We start from the raw sequence: 12,623 nt of genomic DNA on the forward strand, positions 1-12,623 counted from the left end.
TTATTTTTGATACAAAGGTAATTTACACAAATATATTGTTTTAAATTTTCAATAATCATAAGCAGGCCTTTATATGTTTGGTTGAGAACCTTTTTGTTATTTTTTTAAAGGTAAATTATGTTTATAATTTTTTTTAATTAATTTTCTTTAGGTTTTTACAGATTATAACATCACAGGAGGTGATTAGTGGCTTTACATGTCACATAATTGGAATGTAGATTCAGTAGAACATGTAATTAATGAGCATTTAGATGATTCATTATCTAGTTTGTGCATAGAGATAGATAATAATAATAATTCAAATTTTAATATGACTGATACTTTAATGGCTCTTCCGCTTTTTGATATTGATCATAAGCCCATACTTTATCAATATCATCAACCAGAGCAAATGATTAGTATAACTTTAACTGCTCCAACTTCCCCAGCTATGAAAATTGAAGAAGAAAGTTTAACATATTTAAATCAGGGTCAACCTTATGAGCTCAAATTTCAAGGTATTGGGGGAGGTTATAAAAATGCAAAACTATTAAAAAGCTTTGTTAAAGTTGCATTTCATGATAGACGATTACAATATTGTGAAGATAAACAAATAAACTTATGGCGTATTGATCATCCCATGGAACGTATATTAGAAGTTGATACACCACTTTCAAGAGGCATCATTGAAGCCAAAAATTTACCATACAATTTAAATATGATTGAAATTTCATGGGATCCATTTAAAACAGCAAGTGTATATATTAAAATTAATTGCATAAGCACAGAATTTACTCCTAAAAAACATGGTGGTGAAAAGGGAGTTCCTTTTCGTTTACAGATAGATACCTACTCACTTGGTCAAGGTAGTTTTCATCAAATATATAGTGCATATTGTCAAGTTAAAATATTTAAGCCAAAAGGAGCTGATCGCAAACATAAAACTGACCGTGAAAAGTTTGAAAAACAGCCTCATATTGATAAATGTAGATATCAACCATCTTGTCCTTTTACAATATTAACTGAAACTAATTTAGATTCTGATTTTATGTGTAAACCTCATACATCTACACCTGAACCTCCATTTCTTCCAAGTGATAATAAAAATATAATTGAAAGCTCAACTTCACATCATTATATATTAAAACAATCACGATATACCAATGATATTGATCCTGATATTAAGCAATCTTCTCACATTACAACTACCTCACACATGCTTACTCAGATGACACCTAAAAAATTATCCAAAAATATAAGCTCTCAACAATACCAAATAAAAAGCATGCCTGAAAAACGCAGAGATATATTTGATGATTTGTCACATAATGAGGATGATGATGAGGATATTGGAAGGATTCGAAATAATTCTAGCAAAATGTTAGGTGTCAAAACACAAATAAACAAAAAAAGAATGAGTGATGCCAATAATATTAGCTTTGCAAATGTTTACAATAAGAATGAGAATTCTAAATCAATCATAAATGAATCATCAATAAAAGAATGTATATCAAAGGATTCTTCTAGTAAGGTGACTAAAAACTTATACTCATGTAATGCAAGTTCTCATCAGACTATGATTAGTTTTAAAAGTGAAATACCTTATAATAAAATGAGTCGTTCTTATTTAAAAGAAAATAATATACATAATGAATATACAAATGTTCAAGAATTCAATTCTCAGCTATCTAAATTAAGTGGAGCTCACACATGCAGTAATATTATATATAATGATTCTGATCTCAAATTTCTTAATCCTATATTCACAAAATTGAAAGAATCATCATATTTGAATAATAATTGCTCATCAAATCAGAATGAAATAAGTGACAGTATTTATAACATAGTTTCATGTGAAAATGATTTAGAATTAGAATTTGATGATAATAATAATTTAAATCATAACAATCAATACATTCCAAGTAATTATAATAATAACTACTTAAATAATAGCTCTCCTTATCCACAGATATTACCAAATGATGCACCTTCTTCAGATACTGCTAATTGGTTGGAAACCAATAATTTTTCTTCTTTTATAATAAATAGCTTTAGCACATTTTCAGCCTTAGATATGAGGCGGCTGTCTAGACAGGATCTTATTGAAATATGTGGTGTTGCCGATGGAATTCGACTCAACAATGCTTTACAATGTGTACCACCCAGACCTCGCTTAATTTTATTTGTTTCCCAACAATCATCAAAATTGAGTGAATGTGATAATTCCACTATTAAAATCCCTAAAGATAAGTTAATTGATGACCCAGGCTCAAATTCAAGAGGTGCATTATCTTCCTCGCCAGCCTCATCAATTCAAGCACCGACATCAGTATTTTTTTAAAATATTTTTGAATGTTGTGTGGCTATTTACCCTAAACTTTTGCAAAAATATTCAATTTGCATTTTTAATGGTGGAACAAATAGAAATTTAGAGAATTAGAAAAATATCTGGAAATTTTTTGAAATTCAAACATTAAGGTATTGTTTATAAGTAACTTAGTTATATGTCATTTATGTTAGTTCCTGTTTTAAATTGCTAAAACAAAAATTGCTAAAAATTAGGAATCTTGCTTATATCTCCTAGTAAATTTTTTAAAAACTCAACTTAAATACATGTGATTCTTCCCTAGCATCTATCAATAATTATTTCAAATTTACTTTAAAAATTTGATTCTCGAATTGGGGACAATGATAATTATTCCTCCTTTTTAGTAATTTTTTAAAACTCAACTTAAATACAAGGGTTTATTACCCAGCATCTATAAATATTAATTAAATATTTCTAGGAGGTATATGCTAGATTCCCAATTTTTAGCGATTTAAAACTTATCCCTTTATATTAATTCTTATTTTTTTCTTATTAATAAACTAAATTTAAACAGGAAGAAAATATCAAAGACGACGAAAATATATTTATTGGATTGTTTTTAACTGAACCTACTCAGCGAGAACTTTTCGATAAGTTGTGCGAGAATTTCGGTGTTGAAAAATTCGAAAAAGTTACACAAATATTTTTGATGCAACGGGTAATTAATTCACACACGAATAAAAATAATGAATTGATCAATGAAATTGATACAATTAAATACATTAAGATATTGATAAACGACAACGTTGTTCAAAATATGGCGGATGGTTCTAGATTTTTATTCTCTATTATTAATGCAGACGATAGTGATTTTATTTATTTATACAAATATGAATGAATGCGATTGTGTTCTTTTTTCTATTGAAACTTTTTTGTACATTTTTGATATCTGGATGATTTAATTATATCAATGCAAATCTTATATTTAATAAGTTTTATAAAATTATATATAACAAAAAAATATGTTTTTTAAATATTACAATAGTTTTATTTGTTGATTTTTTACCATGTTAGAATGGTGAGCAAGACTATAATGACCTTAAATTCAGTTTTTACCACTACCATTTCTCTATTGAATGAATAAATTATATAATAAAAATGCGAAAGAAGTTCTATGATATAAAATATTGCTTTATACTTTATCTAAAACGAATTATTTGATTTATTTTGTAAATACATATTTAAAAAAATTGAATAATAACCTTTTTATAGGCGTATCCAGGATTTTCTTATAGGGTGAAAACACTGTGAGGCGTGTTTTCTATCATAAACTTTATTGGAGGTCTTTAGATCTAATTATTGTTAGCCTTTGGCTATATTATATTTTTATATAAATAATTTTGGGTTTTCACTTATTTCTTAATAAAAATTCTTTTTTTCTAAAAATTTTGAATTATAAGGCATTATTTTTAAAAGTTATTAACTTTTACTAATTTTTTTTATAGTGATAAATTGTATTATTCCATTTTGGTTACGCGTCCCATTTCATTTCATTATTCGATCCAATTATTCCTAGATATTTTAAATTAAGAAATTATACCTATATTTTTTACTTTCTTAAACATTTTTTAAAAATTTAATTTTTGAATCTAATTTCGTACATGAATAATAAAGAATTATTCGATTTGTATAAATAAAGAATTACACGAATAATGTATTGATTCGTATTTTTGTAGCTACACATATAAATTATAAAAAATTAATTTTAAAATTTCAAATATATCAAAGAATGAGGATACTTTTATAATCGATTTTTTGCCAGAAAATTAAGGGAGTTTTAACGTTGCAAACAGTGTACGGAACTTTAAAGAACTGAGTTTAAATGTTTGACCTGAGCTAGCGAAAAAATTTACATCTTATTCTTTTTATCCCATTTTATTAAAATGAGTATTTACGAAAGTGGAACCGAAAATTCAAATTTTTTTAAAGATGATATAAGAACTATAAAAGATACAGATTCTAGTTCCACCAAATCTTTTTCATTAAGCTATTATGTTTATAAGATATTTTTAGCAGAGGATCTATAGCTCTATCAACTTCCACATCCTCTATGTCATTTAGCAATTTTAGATGGAAAGTATAAGAGGACCTTTTAGAAAATAACATCCTTATTTTAAAAATAGTCGGGTATCATATAGGAATATATTAGTGAAGGTCATGGTCCTCCGAAGTGTTGCAGATGTTTAATTAAAGAGAAAAATAAAAAATGTTTATTTATTTTCAAGAAATGTCAATCAGATTATTACTCTTCTCATAATATGTTTTGATTGAAAAAATAATATTTATTCTTCAGTCGGAGAATTTATGGAATTAAAATCATGAATGTTGTTGATTCATGATTATTGGAATATTGTATCGAGATATATTATTATTGATTTAAATTTAATGGATAGATTGATTCATTAATTTTTATATAGATTCGTGAATTGGTATTTTTTTTGATTTAATAAAAATGATTTTGTAAATTTTTCTGTGTACGATTAACAAACGAAGTATTTACGTTTTTATCCAATTTAATTTTTTTTTAAAATTATATTTAGGGATGTGCCGATGATATCAGTAGATTACCGATCCTATATATTCTGATTTTGTATTCTATAAACATACTATTTGTTTTAATTTTTAATGCATACATCTAGTCTTGCAAAATCGCTTCATTTGAGCCAATTTTTGAAAACGGCTAACTCAGTATTTTTTTCAAAAAATATTCGCAAGCCTGAAGATTATGCCCATAGATGGCACCAAGGGTTGAACATACATTAGTGAAGTCTCGAAACTAGGAATTTCTGGCTAGAGAGGCAGCTACTAAACTATTTTTATATAATTTAGTTTATAAGTTCAGTTTGATATTTATTTAAAAGTATTGAAAAAATGACGTTTTGCACGTGGATACATATTAAAATTAAGAGTAGGTTATATTTTAGGCAGGGAAACGGAATAAGGGCATTTTTGCATTCCCATTTTATTCCTGTTCTAGTTAAAATAAATTGTTCCGTTCCAACTTTCAAAACGTTGCTAGAAAAATTTCTAATTATATTTTAACTACACATTTTAATTAATCATTAAATGAATCAATTAATATATCGAAGCAATATATTTCAGAGAGCTGCAGGCACGGGCCGAGTCATATTTTAATTTTTTTAGATATACTCGGGCATGGCCTGATCCAAACCATTTTTATATTTTGTTCATATGGAAAAAAATGATGTTTTGCACATGGGTGATATTAGTGTTGTTAAGATTTTTAAAACGGCTAACTCAATATTTTAGCCAGAAAAATATTGTCTAAGCCTCGAGATTTTGAAAATAGATGTTTTAGCCTTTATGGCATCTATGAGCAAAACCTTAACGCTTGCAATAATATTTTGTAATAAAATATTGAGTTAGCCGTTTTTAAAAATCGACTCAAAATGAGCTGTTACAACACTTTGGTTGCTTATTAAAATTAAAAGTAGTTTATATTTTAGGCAAAGAAACGGAACAAAGGCATTATTGCCTTCTCGTTCCTTTCCTGTTATGTCGAAAAAATTGTTCTGTTCCATCTTTCAAAACATTCCTAGAAAAATATCTAAATATATTTATTTAAATCTACATATTTTAATTAATCTTTATTTAATCATTAAATTAATCAATTATTATATCGAAGCAATATATTTCAGAGACTTGTAGGCCCGGCCCTACGCCCAACCCGGGTACACGGTGGGCCGTATTTAATTATTTAAATATACCAGGCCGGGGATTTTAAAACTAAATATTTGAAATCGCCATTGTTAGCTATAAAATTCAAAAATAAATATAATATATTTTTAAAAAATCCGGGCCGAAAATTTTTTTTTTAAAAAAAGCTGGGCCTGACCTAAAAAAATATTTGTCAAAAAATCCGGGTCAGGCCGTGCAAATGGTACCTCTGCAGGTCTCTGATATATTTTCAAAAAGATTATAATTTATATTGGTTCTTTGTGGTGTTAGTATAAATTTGAGTCGAAAAGCAACGTTCAACATTTACCTGGCTGCATGGAGTTGCTAATACGATTTGGGCCAATTTATACAAGATAGAATTTCTTATTTTATTCGATTCCCAGTATTCTAGCAAGTTTTTTTATTTATTTAGACGATCTTTTTTATAGTTGATAGAATGTAATCCTTTTTGTAAGTTTTGCTATGTTTTCATTTTTATCCTTGGACCTTAGTTTTAATTCATCATATTGTCTCTTCAGAAGATTTATCGGAATTAATTATATTTAAATCTTAATACCTAAAATTTTTAATATGTTCTTATGTCATCAATGAATGATTTATGGTATATTATTTTCCTCTTCGTTCGAAAGAGGTATAAACCTAGAATCTAGATATAAGGCAGAACAAAATTATTAATTCATTAGTATTTTCTCTTTTGTTGAAAGCTGAAATCAAATCCTGTAATAACAGGGAATTTATTTTTTGAATCTTTATTTTACATTTAGTTCATCGACCTATAAATTTACCTGAAAAGGCTTTCTTTTTGGAATATTAAGCATGTTTTCTTTAACGGCTCTAATGAGTCCACCATTTTTCTACAGTTTTTCAATCTTTATCGGAGAAAAAAATTCAGGGTTACCATTTATAAGGATTTAGAAAATAAAAAGAACTTAATATATGCACTTGTTAGATGGATTAAAATAATATATTTTTTTAATTATAGAAATAAATAAGATATTTATATATAATTTCAGGAAATTTCGGGGATTCCCGTTCCATAAATTTATTCAACGTTCCGTCCATATCCATGATATTAAGGTATTTACATAATGAAAGTAAAAATTTAATTTTTTATCAGATGGTACCCATTAATCTTTATTTAGAATAAATTTAAATTATTGTTTCTAGAGATACGTTAAATATGGTACTGCCGGTGGCTTAGTCAATATTTATCCATGTGGTGGGGGGGGGGTCAAATTTTTTTAGGGGCTTCGCCCTCAAATCGTATTTTGCCCGGCCTACGGCCGGTTCTCTCCTATAAAAAATATTATATATCAAAATTATTAGTAACAAAATTTTAGTGAACCTTACGATTAAAAAGCGACTGAAAGCATTATTCAAAATTTTATCAATGTTTAGTGCTGTGTTGTAAATTAATTTAATCGGAAAAAAATTGCATAATGCTAGAATTTAAAAAAAAACTATATATCTGTTGTACGCTAATATTTAGTGCCTGACTAGTAGTTTTAATTACTCAATCAAATATGAGAACCAAAAAAAGAAATTGAGATGTAAACAAAAGATGGCTACGACGTCACGGTTTAAGTAAGTTAACCTTATTTTTGGAAAATCTGATACATACTAAACCATTAAGTGGGGCTTCATTTTATTGTTTTATTCTGTTTAGTAAATGATTTAAAGGAGAAGAGAATTATTGGTAAAAAATAAAAAATTGACGAAATTAGATTCATAACGGAGAATATAGTTATAACTATCTGTTTGGGTTTATATTTAATACCTTATCAATTCTTTTTCGTCAGCCACAAAATAAGTAACCGAATTACTAACCAAAAACAATCTATGATATCACTCCTTAAGCTAAAGTCATTGAAAGATATGGACTCTATTATTTATGTCAATAATTAGTGCGTATTTCATACTTTTTATGGCTTCAACCCGTTTGATAGATTTTTTAAAAAAATCATTTTGGCAAAATAAAAATAAATTGCCAAGATTGACATTATTTTAGAAGGAAAATTATAAATACAGTGAACAATATGTAAGGTATGATTAGTATCAATTAATTCATCAATAGATAAAGACCAGTTATAAGCTGAATAAAATCACGGCACGTCTTGTTGAGTCTTAAATATTTAATTTTAACTTATAACTCAAAAATCAATTACGTTTAAAAGATCTGCATTCCCTCTTTCATTACAGATTGTGTAAAATAAATATTTTGTCATTTTCTAAAGCTCTGGAGCCATCTAGAATTTTAAAAATTGTAAATTTTTTATAAAATTTAGAACTACTTCATCAAATATTTTGCTGTAAATTTTATCTTTTTTTTAGCAAGACAAGGACATTCAGGATGCAATTTTTGCTTCGCATCTATATAAGCTAAATTAATAATGCTGTCTCTGTTTTCGGGAAGATATTTTTCCTGATTTTCTTAGTTGCTGGTGGTTTATTAGTAAGCATTGTGATAATATGCTTCCTTTATTGGATTCTATTTTATAAGTTATTCTAATAACAATTTAAGCACAAAATAATCCATCTTGGATTGAGATCAGATGTTATTAAGAAAAGGAAAGATATAAATAATTCCAATGGTAAATTCAAATTTATCAATTCAAACATTGTAGCCTCGCAGATCACATAGAAATAGTGTTTTTAACATATAAATAAGACTTAAAAATTTTAACATTTAACAGATTTTCGAAATTAACCGATTTGCATTTTCTGATTAAACAAAAAAATCAATTTCGAAATATTAGGTTATAATTTTAAATTATTTAAAAATTCATGGCCGTCTTTAACAAAATTTTATTTATTTATTTATTCAAAATATGTTATTATATATGCAGTTTACATGTTATTCTAGTTACTTTATAATTTAGATCATTAAGAAAGGGTAAAATTTAATATGATTCTAACGAATGACATTATACGAATTTGTATAAAGAATTTATCATATTACTTTTAGACATCAGGACCCATTAATAATAAAAATCGTAATTAAATGTTCACTTGGTACTATTCAATATTGTAATATTCATAATTTAATTTACCATGAACTTATTTTATTTACCTTTCATATATAGATATTACTTTTTTAATCGTTTAGGTTTTAGAATGAAAAAAATTTATAATATTAATTTTATAAATAGGGTAATTAAAAACAATAACGCCAGCTTGCGAATTAAACATTATTGAATTATATATTTTACTTTTTTAAAAATATATAATTATTAATTTATATTACTTTATTATTGAATATATCTAATAATTTAATTTTTATAACTTATTCAATTTTGAAATCATGATACATATTTATTTTTCTATATTAATACCCTATATCAAATCTTTATTTTATTATTAACATGATTATACTAAATCTTCTAAAATACAAATAAAGTAAAAAAATCAGGTGACATGCCAAAAAAAATCTCCAATTTTTTCTCGAAAATGTTCTCACAAAACGTAGACAAAATGTCAATTATAAATTGAGAGGTTAGATCAAACTGGTTGAGAAATACAAATGATCTAAAAAATACAAAAATAATTATTATTTATTTTTCTGCTCCAGGAAGCTCCATATTTTTTCTTAACCATACTTAGTATTATCATGGTATTGTTAATTGTCATTTAATCTTAATGGTTGGTGGGCCATAGCTTGATTAGTCATTTCCCATTATACAGCATCAGTCTCCTTTCATATCGTTGATCATTCTATTGTAGGCTTGGTGTCATTAATTCAACATTATTGTGGTTGGACAGAATATTTAAGTAAGTCTATGTCCAGAACTACCTCTCCCTTATCAGTCTAATCAGAAATTTCAACACAACTTTCTGATCCCAAAATTCATGAGGTTTTTTATTCCTATGATCTTCTTTCTAAAATAATGTCACATATTTATACTAAAATTCCAAAAATAAGCAATATTCTAATATTATCTAATGGCTTCCTTTATATATAAAACCATATCAATTTACTATTTTACTTTACATATATATATATTATATATAATATTACGCATGCATATACATAAACTTATAACATTATTCGTTTATTTCAATTTGAACTATTTATAACCCATTCTTTACTTTCAATCCATCTTTAACTCATATTCAATATCTAGCTTTACTTATTTTTAATTCTAACTTTCATATCTGGGATTTGCCAAATTTTTTATTTCATCACATTATTTTTTATAATTAATTTAACAATTTTTTTATTTTATATATATATATACATTATACGAATATTTTACATCCATAATTTCATTTCTTTTTTTAAAAACATAATCCATAATTTTCATTTTATTTTAAACATCAACAAAATGTTTCATACAGCGTCTACACATTAATGGGGGTGGTAGGAACAATTTGATTCTATTTTTTTGAGGGGGGGGGGGGGGTAAGGGATCGGCATTTAAAGGGGGTTGACTAGGGGTAGGATAAATTTATTGGGGGAATGTCTATTAAATTTTTAGATATGCTGTATAAATTAATACTTTTATTATTGATGTATTTTAATATTGCTAATAATCGACCAAATCCATATTTTCTCAAAAAAATTATTTCTAGATAATTTCATGCTATCCCTTTAAATGTAATTTAAAAGAGGGTAGGCATTCAGTAAACTCATATTCATGCCAACAATATACTATAATAAGGCATTTATTGTAAATGAGAGGGGTTATTAATTGAATTTAAATTCTAAAAAGTGGATATTTTAGATTCACAATATTTTGATAGTCGGTAATATTTATGAAGGGAGTACCATTATAATTAAAAAGACGTAATTAATAATGTGAGAATATCGATACCGAAAGCGGAGGGTATTTTTAAGGGGGGGGGGGGTAAATATGAACTTTTGAGGGGGTTTGCATCCAGTAAAAACCCTGTCATGTAGAATATGGTTTCATACCATAATTTTTATTTTATCATTTAATTTAAAAATATCAGTTATCACAATATTCCCCTTTTTCTTTACATTATACTTCAAAAAAATTCATTCATACTAATTATAATTCAAATTTAAATATTAAGAAATCTTTTCTGTGCTGCAATACATAAAGCTTTTATGGATGCTTACACCATTCAATGAATATTAAAATTTACAAAATAAAACCTATCAAAATATATGGTTTAAGTTAAAATCAAAAAGTAATATATAATGGTTCCTTCATTTATATACTAGCATTAATAACCCGGCAATATTTAATGGTCTCTCTATTTATATGCACATAACTTCTATAAGTAAACCTATATCACCGTAATATATACTGGTTCCTCCATTTATATACCATCAATTATAAAAATACACTCATTTAAGCCTGTTTTACTTTTTATAACTTATTAAAAAATTGAACCCTTTTTGCACTCATACTTTACTGTCTATCTTGACTTGTCATATTTATTGTAAAATAACCTTTATGAACATTTTTTTTTTCAAACAAAATCCCTTTCTATTACAATTTGTTCATATTTTCCTCTTATTTTTTAATCACATATAAATCCATTTTTGGATTTCAACTATTTTTCCTTTTAATTTATAATATACTTAATTCTTTTCAAAATGTATACATTTTTTTTAATTTATAATTTATAATCTATTTATCATTTTCTTGTTTCACATCCTTAAATTAACACCATAATTAATTTCCTTTTTTTCAACATCCTCCTCCCTTTTCCTATTCCACTCTTTCTATCTTATTTTTCCTTTTATAACATCTATTAAAATATAATTATTTTACCTTTGTGTACATTGCGTTAATACAATACTCAAGTTTTATTTCGTCTCCTTCTCAGGGCACTAATGTTGAAATCATTATATATATTTACATACCAATATTAATATCCAAATCTCTCATTTTATTAATACCATATCCATACTAAATCTTATAAAATATAAACAAAGGAAAAAAAAATCAATTATTTCTCGAAATAATCTTTATAAAACGTCCATAAATGTCAATTACAAATTAACAGATACAGCGGTTTGTATCATTAGAAAATGAATCTCAACTCAATTAAAAGAATATATAAAAAAACATTTTTACTTAAACACTTGCAGTTTATTTTGGCATTTGTATATTATATAGGCATTTGCAGGTTAGTCAAACCAACATTTTTACCTTTATCATACAATAAATAGTTTGCTATTAATATGATCTATTTATCAATATTTTATTCCAAAAATAGTGTGCCATTTCGTTCCTTATAGTTCTTTCCAACCTTTTTCATCTTATCATATAGCCTATATTTCTCCATCGTTTTTCATTTTTTTTATTTAACATTTTAATTTATTTTATAGAAGAAATAAAAGTATTTTCGGTTATATTTTATAGCAAGAAAAATCGAAAATAAAACTGGGGAAATTATTGTATAAAAATAGGTTATGAAGAAAAGAAAAAAAATTATTATTAACTTTTGAATATAATTATTTTTATTTTACTCTTTTAATAAAGAAATCTTATATAATTAGAAAATGTGTATAAAAATGTTATGAAAGCTCGGCTTGAATTATTTATCAAATTGCTCCGTACTAATTTTTTTTATGTACGACTTGCCCGACCCGCTATAATCTATC

The 12,623-nt window shown here is 25.9% G+C and overlaps 1 protein-coding gene across 1 annotated transcript; it reads left to right on the forward strand.

Moving 5' to 3' along the window:
- Positions 1-4: 4 nt before the first annotated feature.
- LOC135923136 (transcription factor CP2-like protein 1) lies at positions 5-3,744 on the forward strand. Its single transcript, XM_065457727.1, has 3 exons — positions 5-110; positions 152-2,308; positions 2,862-3,744. Exons 2-3 carry the CDS (start codon positions 197-199, stop codon positions 3,183-3,185), a joined length of 2,436 nt encoding a protein of 811 aa, XP_065313799.1. The 5' UTR covers positions 5-110; positions 152-196; the 3' UTR covers positions 3,186-3,744.
- Positions 3,745-12,623: the final 8,879 nt, after the last annotated feature.

This window comes from Gordionus sp. m RMFG-2023, chromosome 2, assembly GCF_954871325.1.
Source record: "Gordionus sp. m RMFG-2023 chromosome 2, tfGorSpeb1-WG-v2, whole genome shotgun sequence".
NCBI lineage: Eukaryota > Metazoa > Nematomorpha > Gordioida > Chordodea > Parachordodidae > Gordionus > Gordionus sp. m RMFG-2023.